This window comes from Ascaphus truei, chromosome 7 (assembly GCF_040206685.1).
Source record: "Ascaphus truei isolate aAscTru1 chromosome 7, aAscTru1.hap1, whole genome shotgun sequence".
NCBI classification, from domain to species: Eukaryota; Metazoa; Chordata; class Amphibia; order Anura; family Ascaphidae; genus Ascaphus; species Ascaphus truei.
The window spans coordinates 14,453,517-14,480,596 of NC_134489.1; the positions used below are offsets into that span (position 1 = coordinate 14,453,517).

Below are 27,080 nucleotides of genomic sequence, written 5' to 3' on the forward strand. Positions count from 1 at the left end.
ACGCTGTGCCTTGCCCCATCCTTGCCTTGCCTAGTATGCTGATTAACCTCTTGTTTCCTGAACCCTGATAGCACCTTGGACTCCGCTTCTCTCCACTCCTGATCCGGCTTTCACGACTATTCTCCTGTCTCCTGTCCTGATCTTGGCTAAGTACTCCAACGATCCGACATTCTCCTATCCTGAACCTGGCAACGTACCCAAACTATCCTATACTCTCCAATCCTGAACCTGGCTACGAACTACGACAATCTGAAACTCTCCGCTCCTGAACTTGGCAAGTACCTTAACCATTCTCCAATCTATAACCCTGACCTGGCTTGAATGACTACTCTACATCCTAGGCGCGCCGGCGTGGCTGCGGGTCGGCGTTATTCAATCCCCTACCTCAGTACCGCGGTCGTACTTCGTTTGTGGTGAGCTACGCGTTACACATATAGATACATTGTTATGAAGCAATTTCTAAAGAGCCTATATATATATATAAAACAAGATAAAATCAGCGCAAATCTCAACAAATTGTTAATGCAGTAATAATCAAAACCACACCTGGCCAAATCAGTCAAAACGAGAGGTATTAACCCTTTAAAATAAACTAACCCTACAATATGCTGCCACTTAGGTCCACGGCTCCACACTTGCTGCTAGTAATTTGTATAGAAAAGAACGACCTAGGTGCAAATATGCAGGGAGAGAGAAAAAAAGAAGAACATCATAGGGCAGTATATCTGAGCAATTCAGGTGTTAGATGGTAAGGTATGCCCTTACACTTAGTACAGCAAATATCAGCCTTTAATCCACTCTGGGATTCAGGAACTCTGCTTCCAACGTTGGTCTGTCTCTCTCTGTGGTCTTTGTGTCCTCAGGATCATTGGTTACACAGCAATCACAATGTATCTGTTACCGGATGGTACATGCTGTGTATTGAATACAAGCAGTTGAGAGAAAAAGCGAGTCTCTCACACTCGATATTGGAGAACGCCGGTTACCAGCACTGTTCGCTCGTGCGGTTACTTCCGCATCACGTGGCCCGGCTCACGCGAGATTTTGTCTCTGAAATTCGATCATACATGACCCTGAGGAAGGTTCCGTTTGTAGGAACCGAAACGTTGGTTTTTGTGTTTTAATACACTTTTGCATTTCTACACGTGTGTGCTGTCTCTGCTTACTGGACCATCATCTGGTAGGGATCAGTTAGTGACAGAATCCCCTGACGAAGCCGAAGTGGAGAAACGCGTAGGGCAAGCGCTTTCAGGAGCAGTTGGAGACACGCTGGTGAGCAAGTCTTCTACCTACAGGCGCATCCAGCGCCTATTGATTTAAGCAGGAATCAAGTGGCTTAGCCCTATGGCTCCCAATCAATGATCCATATACTTATATAAGGCACGAGTGGCATTCCGATGTTCTAGTTATCAGTTAATCCAAAGTCAACAATTGTGTTTAAAGCTTTTCTCTAGTGGTTTATCAGGTTTACTGATCGCTAATTGGGTTTTATTTAATGTCATTGTTATCAACAGTTTACCTCCTATATTTTATATTTTTGTACTATTAAAAATCTGGTTTTAACCACATTTACTCTATCTGTACTTCACGGGAATAGCTGATCTCTCTCCGGACAATCAGCCCATATTTGTGCTGTACATGCACTATCCTCAATCATACAACACTTGGAGGTTATTTCCTCTACTCAACCATCTTATATCTATCTCACTACCACTGCTGGTTAGTAGTCTGAGTGCATGCAATTTGGGGTCTTTCTTGTCATTTCCTCACCTAGGAGACTGCTGGTAGCACCTTTTTCTTTTTGTCTTAGTGTGTAACGGATGTGCTCGCCACAAACCAGGACAGGACCGCAGTGCCAAGGTGGGGATATAAAAGCACCGATCTGGGGCCGCGAGGCTGAGTTCAGATTGCGGGTTTCGTAGTCGTGGGTAGCCAGGTAAGGGTAAGCGAGAGCAGCGTAGCCGTGATCCAAGCTGGGGTCGGCACCCGGGAAGCCAAAGAAACAGGGAAGGCTTCAGCAACAGGGTAGGCAGGGTACAGTAGGTCTCAGGAAACAGGGTAGGCCTCAGTAAACAGAGAAGGCGTTAGCACAGGGAAGGCTAGGCAAGACACAGGACTTGTGACTACCACAGGTTACAAAGGATTATACTCAGCCCCTTTCTCGTGGAAGAGGCTGACCCTAAATAGAAATACTTCAGCCATGTAAAGGCAAGTTCCAGTCAAACCCCGGACTGGAACCCTTACAGTATGCCCCCCTTCATGAGAGACCTCTGTGCGATCAGAACCTGGCTAGCTCATTGATCTTGGCGACTTCAAATTATTTCGGAAGCGTATCCGTCAGGTAGTACCTTGAGGCAAACCCATTTAGTGAGTACCATCTCTGGGGTAGAAAGCAGCGGTCCTGGTAGTCTTGACACGCAGAATGCATTATAGGAAGACTCAGGCACCGCAAGGAAATCCAAAAGGAGTGTGTCTGTCTTTGAAGGGGGCGCCATAGAATAAGCAAAGAGTACATCAGGCGCTGCACAGTAATCAGTGAGCAGCGGCATCTTAAAAGTGGGATCCTTAGAATCAGTAAAGATATCAGGTACTGCAGGAAAATGAATGAGAGATAAACCTGACTTTGAAGTAGAAGTATTTGAGTCAGTAATAAGTACCTTAGACGCTGCCGAAAAATTAGTGGTACTTAAACTTGTCCTTGAAATGGGCGTTCCCGAGTCATCCATGGCTATAACAGCCACGGCAGAGGAATCAGTGAAAGATATGTTAGTCTCTGAAGTGGGTGTCTGAGAATCAGCAGTGGTTAAACTAGGTACTGCAAAGGGATCAGAGAAAGATACTGTACGCCTGTCTCTGAAGTGAGAATCTGAGAATCAACAATAGCCATACCAAATACTGTGGAGAATTTAAAGGGAATAGGCTTAGAATTAAGGATAGGTGTTTCCAACACAGCAGGGAACTCTGAGAAAGAGCAACTTGACTTAAACAGGATCCTTAGATTCCGGAATAGGGAACTCAGACATTGCAGGGAAATGGAAGAATAAGAAACTTGACTTATAAACAGGAGCCGTGGAGAATTTATCTTTTGACTCCTGGAATGCAACATTAGCTTGGGGCTCCCAAGAAAACCGAAGGGGTGCCCCAAGGGGTTGCAAAATAGCAGAGACGGTGGTTGGTTCCAGAACTACCGCTGTGGTGGGGGCAGGGTCCGCTGATGAACGCTGTACCTGTGCCGATGCTGACTGGTCCATCTGTTTCATGTTCCGGTCTAGGTATAGGTCCAGTTTATGTAGCAGGCTTGCATGCAGCGCCAGGTCTCGACCACCTCAGCGGGGTCCGTGTTTGTGGGGCTGATCATACTGTAACGGATGTGCTTGCCACAAACCAGGACGGGGCCGCAGAGCCCGAGGTGGGGATATAAAAGCATCGACCTGGAGCCGCGAGGCCGATTCCAGATTGCGAGTTTCGTAGTCGTGGGTAGCCAGATCAGGGTAGGCGAGAGTAGCGTAGTCATGATCCAGGCTGGGGTCGGCAATAGGTAAGCCACAGTAGCGGGGAAGGCTTCAGCAACAGGGTAGGCAGGGTAGGCCTCAGGAAACCGAGAAGGCTTCAGCAGAGGGAAGGCTAGGCAAGACAAGGCACTTGTGACTAGCACAGGTTACAAATGATTATGCTCATCCCCTTCCTCGAAGGGGCTGATCCTAAATAGCAAGGAGTGGTTTGCTAGGAACCAAGATGCTACATCAGCCATGTAAGGGCAACTTCCAGCCAAACCCCGGACTGGAACCCTTACATAGTGTTCCTTTTCCTAGTGCACCGACTCCCTATTAACTTCACATTGTCCTAGGTTGAGTGGGTATCACACTTCTCTCTTGTCAGATTCCTGAGGCTGACAGACAATTATGGGACACTGACAGAACAAAAAGGTACTCACTGTATGATGACCACAGGGAAAGGATACAGGAGAGCTATAGAACTGAGTTGCAATATGTAATTAAACGTAGTCCAGTTTTGTAATGAAGATTTAAAGGATGCTACAGATGTCTCTCTCTCTCCCTCCCTCTCTCTCTCTCTCTCTCTCTCTCTCTCTCTCTCTCTCTCTCTCTCTCTCTCTCTCCTCAGCTGTACAACATCTACCCTGACATCATGGATTACATACCAGGACCTCACAAGGACATCATGAAGAACTTCACGTATCTGGCAGACTTTGTGAGAGAGAGGATTGAGGAGAACAGGGAAACCCTGGACCACAACTGTCCCCGCGATTATATTGACTGCTTCCTCATCAAAATGGAGCAGGTACAAGCATTATCTTAAAATAGTATATGTAGCCCTTGTACCCCCACCCTAAGTGATATTGGGGGGGTCTGCTTCTTATCTAGCTACTTTCTAGGTGTTGGGCTGTACCTGTTGGTAAACAGGAGGGCTGAGTGCTCCGTGATGGTGTGGGGAGAACCAGGATAGGGGTGCAGATTACCTTGATCTTTCTCGGTGCAGCGCCTCCAGACAGTATGGATCCTCTGAGTTGAGCAGGGGATGGCCCATACTGACACCTTTGTTCTTCTTTCAGCAGCAAGACAGTGAATCACACTTGTTCTGGTACAACTGGCTCTTTATTGCATGCAGATGATATAAACAGCACATATGTATCCTTTTCTATCTTCCCATTCTGTCAGTGCCCTGCCTGGTGGTCCTCTCCTCCATCTCTTTAGGAGGTGGAGGTTGATGCTCCTCACTCCACAGTGGAGGAGAAAGAATGAAATCAGCACCCTGAATTTAGGAGAGTGCCCATACTTATAACCTGAGATTAGTGGGTGTAACCCCGCCCCTTAACAGAGCAGGTTGAATACTGATTGGTTCATCTAAAGCGAGTGATCAACAATCAGGCTGACACTCTCTGGTAGTTGCTACGTCCCGCCCTTGGATACTGATGACACAATCCAAAGATGCAAAACACACACAGACCTTATTGAAGGAATTAACCCCCCCACTGCCTGCATCTAACAGGACTTACCCTGGAAAGGTCCAGGTAGAAGTAGTGGCCGAGAGGCTAGGCTACATGATCCCCCTGGTGGAACTCCAACATCCCCTCTTGGACTACAGTAGGATAACACCGCCTACTGCGCAACACCTGAAAATTGCAAATAACCATTATAATATTTATCACATTATAATAACATCTGCATAACATAACAGTACAATACAATAGATGGACATGGCTTCCTCAATAGTAGTGGGCCAGATCAGGTTTCTTAACCATATTGCCCTTTCCATCCGACACTCTAACAGAGTAGCACCTCTGTTCCCCAACTCTGAAATATACTCAACTATGTCTATATGAATGTTACGGCCTACTACTCATACTTTAATTAGCTGTTTAGCCCGGTCGTGATCTCTGTAGTAGGGTCTCTAGCAGTAGCATCTAAATGAGCTATGATAGCTTCCTCCACCCACTCCATCCTGTGCTCTTCTGCACTCTGCATAAGTTTCTCAGGGAAATAGGAATATTTGTAGCCCATCTTCCTAAAGCGTTGCACTAATAACCTTTCGGCCCTATTAAATTTCATCAGGCTCTTCTCCATAGCAGTACCTGGCAACACCCAGCTCCCATAAAGCAACTTCTATGGTTTCCTCCCTCACTGGAGATAATTGTGACAACTCAGGAGATTCCCTGTACCTCTCTCCCATCTCCTGTGACTCCCCCTGCCCTTCTCCCATTGCCGCAGTGCGTTCCTTGTAGGTCCCGTGTACCCACACATTCCCTGTGCCCCGGCTCTAACCCTCCCCGCTCCCTTGCTCCCACGGTCACGGCATTACCTGTTCCTGTAGCGCAACCTGACCCGTTGCCTCCTCCTGGCCTGGTGACGTGGCCGGTGCGTGCACTCCCCCAATCCTCAGAGGGCACGTGCACTCCCTGACTCACCTGTCTCCTCCGATATGCCGCTATGCGCCATCGCGCAGTCTAACGTCGCACGCCTGTTCCCCTTCGTTGAACTCCGTCCGCCCCCTGCGGTCTTCCCTTGCTCCATGCAATCCCTTGCTGGGTTGCAACCAGTGCACGAGCACTCCCACCTTACAGAGAGCGCACGCACAGGTTCCTCTTGTCCTGTTTCCCAGGTCTCCGCCTCCCAATCCCTTCAGGCCTTTCCCCTGTCCACCCCTTATGTCTCCTCCTCTTCTCTTCCTGTCCTATCCTTGTCTTCTCCCACTTATTACTCTACTCCTCCCCTCTCTCCCATTGGTAACTCCTCCTTTATAATCCCTGTCTGTCCACTTCTTCCCCGCTCTGCATAGTTCCTGTTTCCCTGTGTGTACCTTACCTATGCTTTGCTCTCTCCATGTACTCCCTGTATCCTGCTCCTGTGATTTATTGGATCTCCCTGGTTTTGACCCCTGCTCGTCCTGGACTACTCTGCTATATGGTATCCCTGTGAACACTGCTATGCCCTCTACTACGTTAACCTCTGGACTCCTGGAACTGGCACACGGACATGACTATTCTCTCGGACAATCCCTAGAGTTGCAAGTATATGCTAACAGCTCTTTCTACAGGCCCAGCAACGCTATACCACACTCCGGGCTTGCTCCCACTGCTGTGGGTGTGTGGTATCATACCGTTCCCACCTCGGTACTGGGGTCTAGCCAGGTCTGCAGGCATGCAGGCGTGACAATAATCCAGTCACAGATCTAACTGCATACTTCTCCTCCTCGTTCTCTACACGATCCCCCCCAAGGCACAAACTTCCCCACATTTGACACAGGCATAACAGACATAACATCACCTTTCTCATTACCATTTGGGGCCACAGGACTCCCTGACGATAAGGGCCTGGGGGTCAGTGATCTCACCGTGGAACTGGTGATGGAAGGGGAAGGCGGGACAGAAGGGATAGGTGAAACAGAGACATGGGCCACTGATGACAAAGGGGCCACACCAAAGTCTCTGGAGGGAAAATCGGTACAAATCACCCCAGGAGGAGCAATGGCACTGTCCACAGTCCCAGCTAAATTCAGGATGCTCCGACCTTTAGATTTCATGTAACGGATTCAGCCAGAGCTTTGGCCTGGAGAGCATCTTTGGCTTCCTTCCACTCCCAACAACGAAGGAGAAAAAGGTCAAGCTTAGGCGTATCACTCAACTGAGCGGCAGCTGTGTTAAGTAAGCCCACCCGGCCGGGCGGCTCTGTGGCCTCTTTCATTCCCGGTGTTGGAGCAACAACAGGTGTCGCTGTGTGGTCATCTAGGGTAGCAAGTACTGGATCAGTGGAGGCACCCACCGCACATTATGGTGGTGGGGCGTCTCCGCAGGGTTCAAACGGCAAGCTACTTGTTACACCGGTGCTGCCCGCAGACCAGACTCGTCCCTTATACTGAGGTGGGGATGTAAATGTGCACGCACCTGCAGCAGAAGGAGCGTGTCCAGAGTGTGGTGTTTTGGCATTGCCAGGCCAGGTGGGAATAGGTGTAGCAATACTTGCCGGTACCGGTACTGAAGAGATGTAGTCGTTGCCGTTAGCCAAGGTCAGGGAGAGAGAAGATCCGGGAGGTGGAGGTCCAAGTTGTGGTCGAGGGATGAGAGAAGCAGCAAGGTCAAGTGGGAGCCGGGGTCCAGATCCAGACAGGGACGTCCGCCAACCTGAATAAACGAAGAGCAAAGGGAGAGCCAGAATAGACGTCCGCAAGTGCAGACTATGTCGAGCAATGTGAGAGAGGCAAGACAGGTACTATATATTGCGGCTGACCAATAGGGAATGGAGGCAGTCCTGGAGGAACATGAGGAGCTGTCCTGGATTGGTTCCTATGATAGGCAGCCAGGTGGGGAGCTTTAGGATTAAGCAGCAGCCTGTGTGAGAGTTGGGGGAGTGGTTTCACTGCTAGTGCAGTGAATAAATTATCCTTGCCCGGTGCACGCTCTGTAAAGTCAGACAGTGCGCGCACAGGACCAGAGGAGACGCCAGAGCCCTTAGAGACCACAGGGAAGTGATGGTCTGTCGGAAACAAGGGGGGCGCCCCCGCACAGCAGGAGCAGGTTGAGGGAGGTGAGGAAGCCGTCTCACGACAGCGGGGGAATTTTGAGGTAAGGAGGGGTCGCGCTGTGAGTGCCGCGATCCCCGCATCCTTACAGTACCCCCCCTTCAGGGTCGGCCTCAGGATAATCCTCCCATTGTTTGGACAGAAACTTTTTTCAGAAACGTTTGAGAAGCCCAGGTGAGTGAATGTCTTTAAGAGATACTCATGATCTCTCTTCGGGTCCAAAGCCCTTCCAATGGAGCAAGAATTGAACCTTACCTCTCGAGAGGCGGGAATCCAGTATGGCTTGGACATCATACTCTTCGTTGCCCTGTATGATAACTGGGTCTGGTCTCAGAGTGTGGTCTGGAAAGAGAGGACTGGAAATGAACGGTTTGAGAAGAGATGTGTGAAAAACATTAGGAATTTTCATGCTTTGAGGTAATTGAAGACGGAAGGCCACCGGGTTTACCTGCTCCATGATAGGAAATGGCCCCAGAAACCTAGGTGCCAATTTAGGGGAAGGGGTTTTGAGGTGGATATTTTTGGTGGACAGCCAAACCTTATCCCCTGGTTTGTAGTTGGGTGCAGGTTGGTGACGGCGGTCAGCCTGGATTTTAGAAGTCAGGGAGGAATTTTAAAGTGCCGATTGAATTCTAGCCCAAGAGTCCTGTAGGAGGGAGATGTGTTCATCCACAGCTGGAAATTTGGATATTGGAAATAGGTAGGCGAGCCGGGTGAAATCCGTAATGAATAAAGAAAAGAGTCTCAAGAGTGGATTCATTCTTGGACAAATTAAAGGCATACTCAGCCCAGGGAAGTAATTCCGCCCAGTCATCCTGGGAGTCAGAGACGAATCACCTTAAATACTTCTCGAGAGATTGATTAACCCTCTCGGTCTGTCCATTAGATTGAGGGTGATATCCCGAAGAAAAGGAGGAAGAAATGCCCAGTCTTCTGGTGAAGGTCCTCCAGAATCTGGAGACCAATTAAGAGCCACGATCCGATACGATGGATGTGGGAAATCCATGAATCCGGAATGCCATCTTGGAAAACCGATCCACCACCACTAGAATGGTGTTCATGCCATTTGACCTAGGCAATTCGACAATAAAGTCCATGCATATGTGGGACATGGGGCGCTCCGAGATGGGTAAAGGCAAAAGTAGACCATGGGGTCTCTGACGAGGAATCTTATTGCGTGCACATACCGGACAGGCCCAAGTGAATTCAAGGATGGATTTGGCCATATTGGGCCACCAGAAGTTGCAACGGATGAGATCCAAAGTTTTCTTGAAACCCGGATGTCCTGCCAAACGGGAAGCGTGCCCCCATTCCAGAATCTCAGGAATAAACTTGGGCTCCACATATAAGGTGTCCTTCGGGATCTCAAGATCACTAGGAAGGTGTTTTTGAGACTTGATCATCTTCTCAAGATTCTTGAATGCAGCGACCGTGAGGATCTTTTGCTTGGGAAGGATAGACTCGGTAGTTTTCTTTGGTCTCTCTTCAGAAGAATATTGTCTAGAGAGAGCAACCGCCTTGACGTTCTTGGTGCCGGGAATGTAGGACAAAATAAAATTAAACCTGGAGAAAAATAGCGACCAGCGGGCTTGTCGGGGCCCTAAGTGGCGGGCATTCTCGATGTATAAAAGATTTTTATGGTCCGTGAGAATAGTGAACGGCTCTTTTTACCCTTCCAACAGATGCCTCCATTACTGAAGGGCCAACTTGACAGCCAAAAGTTCCCTATTGCCCAGGTCATAGTTCCTCTCAGCTGGGGAAAACTTCTTAAAGAAAAAAACGCAAGGGTGAAGTTTATCCTGGGGAGAAAATCTCTGGGATAGGACTGCGCCGGCCCCGCTGTCCGAAGCGTCTACCTCTAGAGTGAATGAAAAATTGGTGTTCGGTGTCGGAGGATGGGAGCTGAGACAAATGCTTGTTTCAATGTTTCGAAAGCCGTGACTGCCTCAGGAGACCAAGACGAAGGATCAGCTCCTTTTTGGGTCAGTGCCGTGATCGGAGCGATGATGGTGGAAAAGTTACGAATAAACTTCCGATAATAATTGGAAAACCTTAGAAACCGCTGAATAGCCTTGAGGGAGTCAGGTTGCGGCCAATCCACTACGGCTTTAAGTTTCTCAGGGTCCATGGCCAATCCCCTGTTGGAAATAATATACCCAAGAAAGGAGGTGGTAGACTGGTGAAAGAGACACTTCTCCATCTTGGCAAACAATCGGTTCTCTCGGAGGCGGGAGAGTACAAACTTAGTATGGATGATATGATCCTGTAGATTCTTGGAAAAAATAACGATGTCATCCAGATAAAGAATTACAAAATGGTTAAGGACATCCCGAAAGATGTCACTGATAAAGTCCTGAAAAACCGCCGGGGCGTTGCATATGCCGAAGGGCATCACGATATATTCGTAATGGCCGCTACGGGTGTTGAAGGCGGTCTTCCATTCATCGCCTCCCGGATGCGAATAAGATTATACGCCCCGCGAAGGTCAAGCTTGGAGAACAGGTTAGCACCTTGAAGTCTGTCGAAGAGTTCAGAGATGAGTGGAAGTGGGTAATGGTTCTTCACCGTAATGCAGTTCAGTCCCCGGTAGTCTATACACGGCCTGAGAGTACCGTCTTTTTTCTTAACGAAAAAGAATCCAGACCACGCGGGCGAATTGGAATACCGTATAAAGCCCTGCTTCAAGTTCTCACAGATGTACTGCACCGACACACTTTATTCGAGCAAATACCCAGTATGTACCTGGCAGATACCTGGAATGCGCCGCTCCTCACCTCTGACAAGCCCCGTTGCGTTTGCCTTCCCAGCCTGGGTTCATGCCTGGCTGACGGGCGGCTGATCTGTTAAATGATAATGATTAGGATTTAATAGGCTGCAATGCTTCGCGTGTCTACCAGATGGCATAAATTCATGATTTGTAATGCAGTATATATATATATACTGTGCAGTATTTCAGCCAGCGGGAATAAAATGCTTCAATCCCTGCCTGGAAAATACCTCAATGCACTCGGGCAGAAAACAGTCACAAACCTCAATACACCCGGGTATACCCGAATTCGTGGGACTAGCCGAGCTCGAATAAAGTGTGTCTCCAGTGTATCCGTTCATGGCTTCTGTCTCAGGCAGAGAGAGGGGATAGGATTTGGATTTGGGCAATGTGTATCCAGGTACCAAGTCTATCGGACAATCGTATGATCTGTGAGGGGTTATTAGTTCGAATTGAGTTTTGCAGAAGACATCCAGAAAATCTGCATACAGGGCGGGTAAATCTCCCTTAGGGTTGGATGTATTGGCCACCAGTTGAGGTGGGAGTACAGCTGGTAGAGGTGAGTCCTCTGACCTTGACCTCCAGATAATGGGATCTTGGGATGTCCAGTTGATGTGAGGATTGTGCTTCTGCAACCAAGGTAAGCAAGGGTGACTGGTGTTCCAGGAGCATGGATTACATCAAAGGCCAGGGTCTCCTTGTGGGAATGAGAGGAAAGGGTGAGGGGGCAAGTCTCCAAGGAAATGTATGCCGGGGTGAGCGGACGGCCATCGATCCCAAACAAGGCAACGGGAGACTTCTTCCTAACGAGTGGAATCTGGTTCTGTTCAGAGAAGGTCTGGTCCATGAAATTTCCTCCTGCGCCGGAATCGATAAATGCCGCAGTGGATGTGCGGAAGGAAGGACCAGAGAGGGAGACGGGAATGGTCAACTTTTTGGGAAGATTTAGCACCCAGGAGAGCCCCTTCGTACTAACTGGGTTTGGTCGTTTCCCGGGTGTAGTGGACATTCACGGACCAGATGCTCAGAGGATCCGCAGTAGTAACATAACCCACCGGCTTGGCGAACTTGTCGTATTGGTGCCCGAGGACGCTGGACTCTAAGTTGCATCGGATCCAGAGCGGGCAGCGGGGAGACGGCAGGTCCTGTGGTTGAAGAGAACCTGGGAAAAGGAGCACGAAAGGGCATAAATCGGGGGTGCTGGCGCTTAGCGTGGCATACCTGAAGGCGCTGATCCACTCGAATGGCTTGGGAGATGAGTTCCTCCTGAAGCCCGGGCATAGGTTGTGAGGCGAGCTCGTCCTGCACAGAGTCCGCAAAGCCCCGCCAGAAGACTGAGACTAAAGGCCTCCTGGTCCCATCGTGTCTCAGCTGCTACGGTCCTGAACTGCAAGGCATACTGGGCCACGAGACGACGTCCCTGAGAAATCTCAAGCAAAGAAACAGAGGCAGTTTCTTGGCGTGCGGGGGTATCGAAGACCTGTCGAAAGTCTCATCTAAAGGCCGTGTAATTTTGGGTGATTTCGGGACGTAGTTCCCAAATCGGGGAGGCCCATGCCAGAGCATTCCCTGTGTGTAGGCTGTACACATATGCCACTTTCTTATGACCAGTGGAATACTGCTGCGGGGCCATCTCAACCTGGATCTCGCATTGATTGAGAAAACCGCGACAGGCGTGCGGATCCCCACAAATGGCTTAGGTGCCAGGATCTTCGGGCCTGAGGTCGCTGCGGATACCGATTCTGCTGGCACCGGCGGTGCGGCCACAGGTGATGCCTGAAATGAAAGGTCCTGTACCTGTTGGACTTGTTGATACATAGCCGTCATCATGGAGGCCATATCAGTCTGGTCTGGGTCTGGTCTGCGTCTTGTGGGCTCGACATAATGTTACGCCGGTGCTGCCCGCAGACCAGACTCGTCCCTTATACTGAGGTGGGGACGTATATGTGCACGCACCCGCAGCAGAAGGAGCGTGTCCGGAGTTTGGTGTTTTGGCGTTGCCAGGCCAGATGGGAATAGGTGTAGCAATACTTGCCGGTCCCGATACAGAAGAGATGTAGTTGTTGCCGTTAGCAAACGTCAGGGAGAGAGAAGATCCGGGAGGTTGAGGTCTAAGCTGTGGTCGAGGGATGAGAGAAGCAGCAAGGTCAAGTGGGAGCCGGGGAACAGAGACAGAGAGGGACGTCCGCCAAGCCGGGTCGCAACCTGAATAAATGAAGAGCAAAGGGAGAGCCAGAATAGACGTCCGCAAGCAATGCGAGAGAGGCAAGACAGGTACTATATATTGTGGCTGACCAATAGGGAATGGAGGCAGTCCTGGAGGAACATGAGGAGCTGTCCTGGATTGGTTCCTATGATAGGCAGCCAGGTGGGGAGCTTTAGGGTTAAGCAGCAGCCTGTGTGAGAGTTGGGGGCGTGGTTTCACTGCTAGTGCAGTGAATAAATTATCCTTCCCCGGCGCGCGCTCTGTAAAGTCGGAGAGTGCGTGCTCGTGACTAGAGGAGACCGCCAGAGCCCTGAGAGACCGCGGGGCTGGTCCGTCGGAAACAAGGGGGGCGCACCCGCACAGCGGGAGCAGGTTGAGGGAGGTGAGGAAGCCATCTCACGGCAGCAGGAGCATTCGGAGGTAAGAATGGGTCGCGCTGTGAGCGCCGCAATCCCCGCATCCTTACACTTCTATCCACAAATGTCACGCTGGACACAGGGAGGGATGGCTCCGGAGGTGGAGAGGCACCAGGTACCTTCTTGAAGGCAGTCACCCAGGCAGTGGAACCAAGTAGAGAGCCTTCTTTCTGGCCGCCATGTTTCACAGAGGAGAGCTCCATACTCGCTACGGAAGCAGGTAAGTGGCCACTACTGGCAGGTCTGGGTAGAATAGCTCGTAGACCATCGCAAGATAGTGACAAGCAGCATCATCTGCAGAACCCTGAACCAACAGCGACAGCTTACATTCCAGCTGTTATAAAGTGTGCAGCTCCGTAGTGCTCAAAGCGATATCAACAGGTTGGGGTTCTTCAGGCCTAGTCCTGAGATTGGGTAAACGGCAAGCTAGGCAGCTCCCCAGCAATTGTAGTTGCCGGTCCGGGTAGTCGCACAGCGGACAGACCCCTAGAAGTACAGAAGGGTCTCATGGAAGTCTCTGATGACTAGAACTCCTGCGGTGAATTCGTAGACTTGACCACGATTATCCATACTGGAACAATTGGAGGCAATTAGAGCCAGCACAACTGGTGTGTCTGAACTACAAGCATATTTGGCTCCTCACATCCTGTGTGCTTTGTCAGGGCACACCCAGCTCCTCCCCCTGGTGAACAGTTTAATCCAAACAGGAGCAAGGAAGGGGGAGGGGTTTTGGAAGTTCGCTCTGTTTCTTGCAAACTGGAGTTCAATTTGGTGCAACTTTTACAAAACAGCACGCAGCTTCCCTGGTGTCGGTGGGAACCGCCATTTTGAGGTAGTTTGAGTACATGCGGCTCCCAGTTCTCTGGAACCGCCATTTTAAAAGCACAAAGTCCAGCAACCATGCGGTTCTCCTTGAAAGTAAAACCACTATTTTGTGAGGACTTGAGAACACGTGTAACACAAAATAAAACATATTTTCTTTTCTTTGAGTTCCACGCACCCTGGTAGAGCCTCAGGGAATGCCTCACGAATTACTGTAATAGTCCATTATTGCTTGAGTACACAGGGGTCCCTGGTGACGCCTCAGAGGCCCTGTCCCCTTGCTGCTTATCTCTGTGGTGGTTTACAGAAAGGTGCCCACTCCTCCCTGGTGAAGCCTCAGGTAGTTGCCCCAACTGCAGTGCCAGGTAATAGGCTGCAGGCTCCCTGGTGTCGCCTCAGGAACCTGCTCCCTATTATCTTCCTGGTAACTGATATGCAGGGTACCCACTCCTCCCTGGTGAAGCCTCAAGTAGTCACCCCAAATCATATTTTTAGAAGTTGTATGTGGGTGTCCATGCTCCTTTGTGGAGCCTCATGGAATTGCCCCACAGAGTAGCAGTGAATATATGAGGGTATCCACACTGCCTGGCACAATGACCAGGGGGTCACCCCAACATATTTCTTTAGTGAGGAAGCATGAAAAAGCCTCTCTGTGCACACACAAAGTCCCAATCCTGCTGCTGCAAAAACCTGTCCTGTTGCATAGGGAGCCATGATCTCAGCAGTGCCTCCAAATGTAGCCCTTGTACCCCACCTTAAGTGATATTGGGGGGGTCTGCTTCTTATCTAGCTACTTTCTAGGTGTTGGGCTGTATCTGTTGGTAAACAGGAGGGCTGAGTGCTCTGCGATGGTGTGGGGAAAACCAGGATAGGGGTGCAGATTACCTTGATCTTTCTCGGTGCAGCGCTTCCAGACAGTATGGATCCTCTGAGTTGAGCAGGGGATGGCCCATACTGACACCTTTGTTCTTCTTTCAGCAGCAAGACAGTGAATCACACTTGTTCTGGTACAACTGGCTCTTTATTGCATGCAGATGATATAAACAGCACATAGGTATCATTTTCCATCTTCCCATTGTCAGTGCCCTGACTCCAACTTTAGTCCCGTGTTAGGCCTGGTGGTCCTCTCCTCCATCTCTTTAGGAGGCGGAGGTTGATGCTCTTCACGCCATTCACGCCACAGGGGAGGAGATAGAATGAAATCCGCACCCTGAATTTAGGAGTGTGCCGATACTTACAACCTGAGATTAGTGGCTGTAATCCTGCCCCTTAACAGAGCAGGTTGAACACTGATTGGTTCATCTAAAGTGAGTGATAACCAATCAGTATCCTTCTTTCAGGCTGACACTCTCTAGTAGTTGCTAAGGCCCGCCCTTGGATACGGATGACACAATTCAAGGATGCAAAACACACACAGACCTTATTGAATGAATTAACCCCTCCACTGCCTGCACCTAACAGGCCTTACACTGGAAAGGTCCAGACAGAGAAGTACAGTGGCGGCTGCCTTTAATCTCCTGCGGCCATTTCCCCGCGATTTTTGAAATCGAGGGCAGATGCGGGACGTTTTTGGCACCGCGAGCGCTTTCAATGTTAAGCGCCATTAGCGTTATCTATGCAATGCGTCCGACGCGCAGGGAAACACACCAGAAACGGAAAACATCCCCGAATTTTTTCGGGGATGTTGGAGGTTTAAAGGGGCCGCGACAGTAGCGGACGGGAGGCCAGGCTACATATATAATGACACTGAGGTCTGTTTATAAATGCAAGAAACAGTTTCTATTTGCAGTTGTATGACATGTAAGAAACTTGTTTAGCAAGTTGATTATGTGTAATGCAGATCACTAGGCAGGTAGATTTATATAAACAGACACAGTGGGGATAGGCACAGGGCTGCAGAGTTTGGGTTAATTTGTGAACATGTAACTTTTCTCCTACTATTGCTTCATATAACTGCTCCATAACTCTTCCTATTTCTCTATTTAACCACTCCCCATAATGCCTCTGTGAGTTTCATATGACTATTCTATTTTACCCATTTGCTGCAAGGCCCGGGCTTGTACAACAGTAAACGAGTGGCCCCCCAAAAATATTTTGCATCTGGGAAGTTGGTTTTATTTTATATTATTTATAACCTTTTAATTTATAATTTTTCATCAGTATAGGCACTTTTATATTTGCTGACACAGAATAAAGGGGTGGGAAAGACAGGGGACTGAGAGGAACCGAGAGAGTAAAGTCATAGCACAGCAACAGTAATAAATGTCTTTAATACAACTTCCTGTGTCCTTCAACAGGAAAAAAAGAATCTCTCTTCTTTCTTCAATGACAACTCTTTGGTGATGAGCACGATGATTCTATTCTTTGGTGGGACAGAGACTGTCAGTACAACACTGAGATTTGGTTTCTTGTTAATTATGAAATACCCTAAAGTTGCAGGTAAGTGCTGGAAGCAAGAAAGATGGAGTGTGGCAGTTGAACAGAAAACTATAGCAAGCCTCTTTGTTCTCAAAGACTTTAGTGTGAACCACCTCTACAAACAGTTATTTCTTCCCATAGACTTTCATTTGTATGCCACTCAACTGAAATAATTTGTCCCCACCTCCAATGATTTGATCCCAATGATTTGGGATCCACGTTTAAAAATATATATATTTGTCCTCATAGACTTTCATGGGATTCATGAGGGTATTTGTCCCCATGCATGCAGGTGTGATACTTTAATGTCTTCACAGAGAAACTCTACAAAGAGATTGATGCTGTTATTGGTCCTCACCGTTGTCCAAGCTATGAGGACAGGACTCGGATGCCTTACATGCAAGCCTTTATCCTTGAGGTCCTGAGATTTACTAATGTTATCCCTCTCGCTCTCCCACATAAGCTGACCAAGGCCACCCAGATCAGAGAGTACAAATTCCCTAAGGTATGAACAAGCAGAAATAATATAACAACAAACATTTTTTTCCACTACTACTGTATTTTGAATTTTTACACTGCTAAAAAACACTACTTTTTTTATATTTAGAGCCCCAGTGTATTACTACTGTTTAGTTACAATCCTTGAAAATCACAACTATTTTTTTATTTTAATACCCACAGTAACAATATTTTTAAAATGTACAAACCCACTAGTTTTTATTTACTAACCAATGCATCACTTCTTTTTTTACATTTCTGTTTAACAAACCCAGACTACCACTTGTTTTTTTTTTTTGGAGGACAGCCCTTAAATACAAATATAAAACTTCAGTTTATTTTTAGAGTATTTATTGCAGAAAACCACTCACCCTTACTATATGTACTGCATATATCTTGCTTAAAACTTTCTATGCCACTTCATTATTACTACTGTATACTAACCAGAGACATGACTTTCCTGTTCCAATACCGTACTCAAATGAACACACTGGACTGCTGAGTGGTAGACACATGGCCACAGGTTTATTGACCCCAGAACATACCTACATGACAAGCAAAACATTCCTGATGACCATGACAGCTTGATTATCCATGCCCAAACACAGAGCCAAGGGGATACACATAGCAAAACTCCAAATTGCCAGCAGCTGTCTCAAGCCTGGTTGACTATATAACACACACAACCGGAGAGTACACTCCAATACAAACCGTAAAGGCAGAATATGACACTGCCTCCCCCCATAACACACCTCAAGAGGTCTACCAACCTACAAATAATGGAGTCAAACCTACAAAGTCCTCAGGCCAATACACCACCCCTCCACCCACAACCAATAGCCCTTTCAGGCTCACCTGCAAGTCTAAGTTGAAAATATCAGAACTTATTTCTGATAGGTTGACCCTATTCTCCTCCCAAAAAAGCCCAAACAGGCCCCCCTCAAAATCCTTGTGCCAAACTACAAACCCACCCAACTAAGTAAGAAACATCTACATAGCCTTGTTCACCTTCCTATAAAACATTTACAGCTCTCTCAAACTGCTAGCTTAATGCCAGACCACCATGGGTGTACTGTAATCAAAGACCAAACTAAAAGTGGGTCACTTAATAGCCACATCAGCTTAGTCTAGTCCTTAAGGATCACCCCACATCAGCTCTAGAGACTGCACATGTGCAATGGTCTAGGATATTTGGCCACGGTCGCTTTGCCGTGACCAAATGACCACTGATGCTTTGCCGCGACACCCCGCTGCCGGAATCTGCCACTGCCGGCCATTTCGCTGCTAAAATAAGTGCTTTACCCTAATCCCCTCTAACCTAATGTCTTACCCTAAAACCCCTAGCCTAAGAGCTTACTCTAGCACACCTTAAATTATCCCCCTACCCACTAAAACCCTTAAATTAACCCCGTACCCTAACCACTAAAACTCCTTAAATTAACCCGCCTTACATTAACCCCCTACCCTAATGGCTTAAACCCTTTTAATTAACTTCCTACCCTACACAGTAATTAAACTTACCTTAGAAGTAGAGTCATCGTAATACTTGCCAAGGTTAGGGTAGGAGAAGTCCGGAACGTAGAAGATACTTGTCGCTGAGGTCGGTGCTGGAGAAGGTAGAATGGTCGAGGTCCAAGAGCCGAGTTCAGGGTAGGAGAGTTGCGGAGGGTCGAGGATAGCCAAGGTCAGTATTCCATAGAAGCGGTGGTCCAAAAGCAAGCTGGGGTCGGTACACGGAAGATTAAACGAGGCAAGGCAGGATAACTAGGAGACAGGAGGGGTAAGCACAGGAACAGGAAGCTTATGCTCAGCCAAAGTGCCAGTGGCACAGCTGAGCCTAAATAGGTGAAGCAGTCCAATCCCAAGAGGAGGCGGAAACGGGGAGTGCCAGCGTGGAGCCTTCAAAAGGCTAAGGTGAGGAAGCCAGATGGAGGTGTTTGGGAGCAATCAGACTCTGTTGCCACGGAGCTCGGGTGCATCGCGCGCGTGTAATGCGCGTGTGCCACATGCAGATGACGCCTGCCGCGTTCGAGAGGCGGGGACTCCTGCTGCGGCATTAGCATGCATGCGCCCGCGTGAGTGCGCTGCCTGCCGTGAGGAAGAGACACGCGTATATGCGGGGGAAGCGGGAGCGCACGTGAGACTGCGCGAGTCCAGGGTTTCGGCAGCAGACGCAGGAGCAGGTAGGGGAGCCGTGCGCCTGTGTGTGGTAGTGTGCGGCACCTGGCTCCTGAGAACTGCATCGCCTTAACACTTCACTTATGGTAACAATTATGCCAATGTAACCCCCTCTTACCCAGTCTGGAAACCTTTACATTATCCCCTGTAAACCTAACTACATCAAAATATTCAATCAACTCAAAAACTAATAAACCATACCAGTCCTGGTATAACCCTTAAACCTGCTCAAGGTGTACCTGCCCTAATACAAAATGAACCATATATCTAATATAGCCGGCTCCCATCTACTGTAACTGCCCATCTAGCTTGTCTCCTCCAACCGAAAACTATCCTATGGACCAGAAAATACTTAGTAGAATCCTGAACACCACCCAAACTTAAAGAAAAAGCAAACCCCTACAAGAGCATACTCCATGCTACCCCTGATGAGTAGGCAGTTACCACGATGAAGGAGGGGGGAAGTGGTTAAAAGATAAAACTGCATGTGAGAGAAAGAGCAAGCATTAAGACAAGCTAGAGGGATTTTAAATCTAGTCTGACATAGCTACAATGTATCCCGTTATAGTACCCAGCTTTCAGTGTGTCACCTTAAAGCTGAGTTCATGTAGTTTAGCTGCCAGAGCACCTAGCCATTATTGACTATATGTACCACTCATATTTGTTCTGGAGAGGTTGGGGTACAGTATATAGTATACCCATGCAATTTTGAGAGCTGTCAATTAATATTCTGGAGTCACACTAGAACTAAGGACCCTCTCCATATTCAATACAGCTGTATGTGGTTATAGTTTGTATCCACACAGGAGTTGCTCCTGATACAAGTACAGTACCTTGTACTATTGATTTAATTTGAGATTACTTTTGTTTGAATAAGCAAAACTTGGCTACTCATTTTGTTGCTCGGATCCAATTTTGATACTATATATAATTGACTTGGCAGCCTGTTTCTGTAAATTAATTCAGTATTTTATTGGCTGAATAATCACTTCACCAATCAAAGTCCTTTTGAAGGTTAATTACAAATCTCACTGCTGAGGTCACCCAGCTGCACTCTCGCCCTGATGAACTTTTTAATTTCAATAGAATTTTATTATTAGTTTAGATTATATTTTTTCTTGAATAGTTTTGTGCATATGTATATATTTTAATTCAGTTATTAAACATAAAGTTGTATTAATTGGTGTGCTCCCTGAGTGAACTGTTTGAGAGCTCAATTTTTATGTTGCCTTCTTCTCTGCTTCCTAAAATAAGTCACCAATACGACTTGTGAAGTGCCCCCTTCCTGCTCACCACTTCTGCAACTATACATTTTTACACAATCCCTCAAATCAAAGGTTTATGCCTCCCACGTACCAGGGGCAACAGACTTGCACATCAGCTTGCTCACTCCATCAAGACCTGCTGGACCCAAAGAACTTGCAGGCATGGATCTCCATGCAGACTCACCCTCAGTGCTACTGTAGGTCTTGGAAACCTGCAAACTGAAATCGAAAAAGTGAATCCGCCTCTTTGCTCTTAATACCTGGTACATGCTTAGTTCTGAACCAGATGTTCCTATCAAAGCACTGCAAAATAAAGACCCTTAAAAACAGTCATATCTGGTGGTAAAGCTAATCCTGATTAGCCCCTGATGAAGACTTTGCAGTGGAAACGCGCGTTGGGTGAATCAGTGATTACTAAGAAGCCCTTGTTGATGACATCCAGAGTGGAGGACAACTTTAATCAGCCCAGTACCTGCTGTGACGGCCGTGGAGCAGATGCTGCTGCTGTGAATATCCTTGTCTGACCATATGACCCAGGGTGGTCTGAATGCTCTCAAACAAAGGCACTTATGCAAGTGGAATACTTGGTGTTTTTAACATTAAAAACAGTACTATACTATTTTTGCTTTCCCTTTGTTGTATATGGATTTTCCCCCCCTCTATATGGATCTGGAGTACCTGTCTGGAGACATAAGTTGGTAACTTTGAATAACCACAATGCTTTCATTTCACGTTAAACACGTGAGTGCAAATTTTATAGAACTTCCAGCATTGAAATTATCTGTTGGAGTAGACACTATTGCACTATTTTGTGTTTTCACTTTCTTTTCCATATCCTGATGTGATTTGCATACAATGTAAATACAAATATGTTTAAATACTTACATATTTCAACAGCTCGCGCTTGCAAAATTAGACTGCGTCCACGGTGCCTCCGAGAGCGGTGACTTCACCAACTCTCCAAGCATGAGCACAGGGTGTCCTGCATAATTTTGAAAGCACAAGCAGGGGAAGTGTTTTCAAAAAAATTTTTTTTTATTATTTCTGTGATTGATATAGTGGCAGCCTACCGTTTCACTCGCAGAGGATCGCAGCAAAGCTGGTCGCCAGCGGAGGAGAGGAGGAACCCAGCGCTATTGCAGGGCAGACACCGGAAGGAGGGGCGTTTGACTTCACGCGCTCGGACGTGCTCCTCCCCGTACCTCCAAAGCCCTCGCGCATGCGCACACACACCATCACATGGCTGCCACCTGCACTATCCTGTTAGGCCGCCCGTGCACATCTTCGGCTGCCCGCTCGCGCACATCTTCTTGGCTGCCCGCCCACGTACATCTTCTTGGTCGCCCACGCAGAGCTATTTCACCCTCCCACGCACAGCGTCTGCCAGCCTGCACACCCAGGTTTCCAATCAGAACCTACACAATCACAACACACACAATCAATCACAACACACAATCACAACCAACACAGACAATACACACACACATAATCACAACACCCACACACCCTCAACCACAACACACACAAAACACGCTCAATCACAACCAACACAACACACACACACACACAGACACAACACACAAACACAATCATAATCATGTCACAGAATTTCACCTAGGGGGAGGCATGCTCCAATCCCCCAATCCTCCAATCCCCCAATCCCCCGTGCTGCTGAAAACTGGGGAAGCAAACAGACAGCAAGAGAAGGAAGGCTTGTCAGTGTGCAGAGAGAACCAATGTAATATCCAGTTTGAATTTATGCCATCACACTTTCCCAGTGGTCCAAGGTGGCAATATCATATCACTGCTAGTGGACGACACCTTCGCCTGGGCTTCATCCATCTGTGAGCAAAGACTGGACCTCACAGGTGACGTAGCCCATTTCATCACGGAATTCCGCAGAGTATTCGAAACACCCGGGCGCAAGGTAACAACTGCTTCTTCTCTGTTTCATATATCCGAAGGCAGCCATCCCATGGCCGATACGTGGTTAAATCTCGTACCATAGCTGCTGAGTCCGGCTGAAATGATCAGGCATTGGCGGCAGTATTCTGGCAAGGCCTCTCTGAGAATCTTAAAAATGAACTCGCTGCACAGGAGCATCCCACGAAGCTTTCAGACTATGCATTCGAGTGGACTTAAGGCTACAGGAGTGAAGAGCCGAGAGAAATCGACGCAAGCCAGGAACGCAGTCATCCCACACTCTCTACCAGGGTTCCCTAAACCTCCGATTCTTGATCCGGAGGAACCCATGCAGCTCGCAGGCAACAAATTGTCATTCGGACAGAAACAGCGCAGATGGGATGCCGGACTCTGCCTGTATTGCGGAAATGCTGGGCACCAGGCACTCGCCTGCCTGTTAAAGCTGGAAAAATGCAAAATACCAGTAAGAGCCGGGAGGACCTCACTGAGAACATTGTCTGCTTTTCCTCCCCAAACACCAACCAGGCTTTTGGTATCCATCACCCTAACCGGTGATACCTTCAAGGCCACCACTCGGGCCTTTCTGGACTCCAGGTCAGGTGGGAATTTTATCGACCAGGGCTTTGCAAAGAAGAAGAAAATTCCTTTGGTGTGCAAAAGTCATCAAGTTCGTCTGGAGGCTATTGATTGCCAACCTTTACAACCAGCTTTAATGACTCTACAAACTATCCCCTTTCAATTACAGATCTGAAAGTACCACACCGAGTCAATCCTATTGGACATTATTCCAACGCCTACAGTGGACAATATTCTAGGACTACCGTTGCTCCAGCAACACAACCCTCGGATCCACTGGACCGAGGCACAACCATTTCAATGGAGTCCTTACTGCTCCCAGAATTGCTCCTCACCATCCAAAGCCCTATGCGGGGCCTCTGTACCTGAACAGATAACCTCTCTTCTACCTAAAATGTATTCAGAATTTCTGGACGTCTTCAGCAAGGCTTAATCCGAGGAATTACCACCCCACTGGTCTTTTGATTGCACCATCAACCTTCTACCTGGCTCTGTGCCCTTGCAAGGATGTTCCTACCCACTATCCCCTCCCGAGATCAAAGTCATGAAGGAGTATATCCAGGAGAATCTACATGTCATGCTTGAGCTCCTACACACAAGCCAGAGAATGGAAAGGGACCGGATAGCGAGGTGGGGAATCCGCAGGAGACGAAAGGGAGTGAGTTGCCACGCAGCTGGGGATCGGCCATGCGCAGGAGAATGTGCGACGCGTCCGGAGGTGCAGGTCCAAGCTCAGAGATATGACTGATCCAGCTGCATGTGTGCGCATGCTCTGACAGCAGAGCGGGAGTGCGTGCGTTCTCAGGCACCAACGCGGGGGTTGTGGGTAAGCCACAAGTGAGGAGCAGGGGAGGTAGAGTCCAGAGCACAAGGTAACATCCACAAGGGAATTGCTTCTTGGAGGACGTCCAGCCTGCTTAAAGGCATAGTGCCAGAAACAGCAAGGTGCAGCGAAACTAAATATAACATAAGGGTTCTTAGTCTAATCCATTGGCCAAGGAATTATGAGCCTGCTATCACGTCAAGGTGAACCCTACTAAGCAGGTCCTACACTACCCGATGGTAAACTAACCTCAGTAGTAAATGAGTGACTGTCCCAGTCTTCCGGAATCCAAAGGAGATGAGTAAAGATCCCAAGGAGGTCCAGGCAGGAACAGCATGCGATGGTAGTACTAGCAGGCACCTGGGTAGGCAGCAAATGACTAATAGCAATGAGAAAGTCAAAGAGAGGCCTACTTTCTGTCAGGAGGATGAGGGCAGGGTTTGCCAGGAAGTAAGATGGCGTCATTTGCTTCAGAATCCTTAAAGACACAGGATCTTGACTCGCAGCTAGAGGGCGGCGATCAGAAGAAAAAAGGTAAGGAAGGAACACGACACAGGGGGTGTGTTCCACGCATCGTTACACTGCAGAGGTTTTATTCGGAAGTCCTTGTCTCCGGCAGATCCAGGGATTTTCTATGTTAAGAAGAAGGACGGATCTCTCAGGCTGTGTATTGGCTTAATAAAATTACAATCTAAAAACGGTATCCGTTACCCCTTATTACCAAACTTTTTGACAGGCTACAGGGTTCCACCAATTTTTACCAAATTAGATTTACAGGGAGCTTACAGCCTGGTAAGAATCCCACAAGGGGATGAGTGGAAGACGGCCTTTAATACACGGCACAGCCACTATTAATACCTGGTCATGCAGTTTAGAAGGTGCAGCTCTCCCGCAGTATTCCAGGATTTTGTCAACAACATTTTTAGGGATCTTCTTGACCAATTCGTCATTTTATATTTGGATGACATACTTATCTTCCCCAAAACCATCCGTGATCATCCTGACCATGTCAAACAGGCTCTCCAATGTCTTCGACAGAATCACCTCTTAGCAAAATTGGAGAAATGTCAGTTTCACCAGACCATGACATCCTTCCTAGGCTACATAATCTCCGACACCAGCCTACCAATGGATTCAGCCAAGGTTTAAGCGGTATTGAATTGGCCTTGGCTCACAACCCTGAAAGTCGTACAACGGTTCCTGGGATTCGCCAACTATTATCGTAGGTTCGTTCAGAACTTCTCTTCAGTAGCGGTGCCCATTACAGCAATGATGCAGAAGGGAGCCAATGCGGAGCTGTGGCCTCAGGCGGCCATCCACGCTTTCAAGAAGTTGAAAATGCCTTTTTCTAAGCTCTGTGCACCTCGATCCAGGATTACCCTTTACCCTTGAGGTGGATGCTTCAGATGTCGGAGCTGGAGCCGTCTTGTCCCACAGGAATTCTCCGCAAGCCAAACTGCACCCTGATGCTTTCTTCTCCAAAAATTCTCATCTGCCAAACAGAACTACGACATAGGCAATTTTGGCCATTTAGATGGCTTTGGAAGAATGGCAACATTTACTCGAGGGCACTGAAAATCCGGTTACTATTCTCACAGATCACAACAACCTCCACTACATTGAATATGCTCGCCGCTTGGGATCATGACATGCACAGTGGTCCCTTTTCTTCTCCCACTTTAATTTCATAATTTCTTACATACCCGGCTCCAAAAATGTGAATGCAGATGCCCTCTCATCAATTGCTAGTAGAACACAAGGTTGAAGATCGTGAGGAAACCATTCTCCCTCCATCATGTATAATCTCTGCCAAAACTTTTGACTCGTTGGAAGACATCGCATAGGGCCAGACTGAGGTTTCGGAGGGTCTCCAAATTCTAGAGGGACGTCTCTTTACCACACATGCATATCATAGAAAGGTACTAGAATGGGGCCACTCTTCTAAAAGTTCCAGACACCCGGGTACCAAGAGAACCATCGATCTCCTGGAATTGACCTTTTGGTGGTCAGGCATGCGTAAAGACATAAAAGGATTTGTCTCCGCATGTCCCACCTGTGCCCAGACCAAAACTCCCTGTATCAGGCCTCCTGGTTTGCTACAACCGCTCCCAATCCCGGATCGCCCATGGACTCACCTCTCCATGGATTTCATCGTGGAACTACCTGTGTCCAAAGGTAGGAACAACATTCTGGTTGTAGTCGATCGATTTTTGAAACATGTCCACTTCATACTTCTCAAAGGCCTACCTAATGCCCTTAAACTGTCCGAAGTCTTTATTAAGGTGGTATTCCCCCTTCATGTGGTTCCCCAGATCATTGTGTCTGATCGAGGCTCCCAATTTGTCTCAAAGTTTTGGTGGACCTTCTGCAAGCAACTAGGGATCTCTCTGTTCTTTTCTTCTGGCTATCATACTCAGACTAACGGTCAGAAAGAGCTAACTAATCAATCACTGGAACAGTTGTATTGTATTTCTTTATTTATATAGCGCCATAAATGTACATAGCGCTTCACAGTAGTAATACACAATGTAATCTATAAATAACAAATAATATAAATAACAGTTCATGGGAATAAGTGATTCAGACATAAAAGTAACATTAAGGAAGAGGAGTCCCTGCTCCGAGGAGCTTACAATCTAATTGGTAGGTAGGGGAACATATAGAGACAGTAGGAGGGAATTCTAGTAAGTGCGTCTGCAGGGGGCCAAGCTTTATGTATCATTTGACCAGGATTATCCACAGTGCTATTCTTTAAGCAAATGTGTCTTAAGGTGGGTCTTAAAGGTAGATAGAGAGGGTTTGTTGAGTATTGAGGGGATGGGCATTCCATAGATGTGGGGCAGTCAGTGAGAAAGCTTTAAGGTGGAAGAGGGCTTTAGATACAAAGGGGGTAGAGAGAAGACATCCTCGAGCAGAACGCAATAGTCGGGATGGTGCATAGCAAGAAATTAGGGCTGAGATGTAAGGAGGGGCAGAAGAGTGTAAAGCTTTAAAAGCGAGGAAGGAAATTGAGTGTGAGATGCATGATTTGATCGGAAGCCAGGAGAGTGGTTTCAGGAGGGGAGACGCGGAGACAGATTTAGGAATGAGTAGAGTGATTCTGGCAGCAGCTTTTAGGATAGATTGTAGGGGAGACAGGTGAGACGCAGGAAGG

At 47.9% G+C, this 27,080-nt stretch overlaps 1 protein-coding gene across 5 annotated transcripts in view; it reads left to right on the forward strand.

Annotated features, from left to right (window-relative positions):
- Positions 1 to 27,080, forward strand: part of LOC142498725 (cytochrome P450 2F2-like) — a 70,499-nt gene that overhangs the window by 12,182 nt on the left and 31,237 nt on the right. For all 5 annotated transcript variants that reach the window (XM_075607049.1, XM_075607054.1, XM_075607050.1 and 2 more), the window contains exons 6-8: positions 4,123 to 4,299; positions 16,543 to 16,684; positions 16,981 to 17,168. In XM_075607049.1, coding sequence (XP_075463164.1) covers positions 4,123 to 4,299; positions 16,543 to 16,684; positions 16,981 to 17,168 — 507 coding nt within the window. The remainder of the gene's footprint in view (positions 1 to 4,122; positions 4,300 to 16,542; positions 16,685 to 16,980; positions 17,169 to 27,080) is intronic.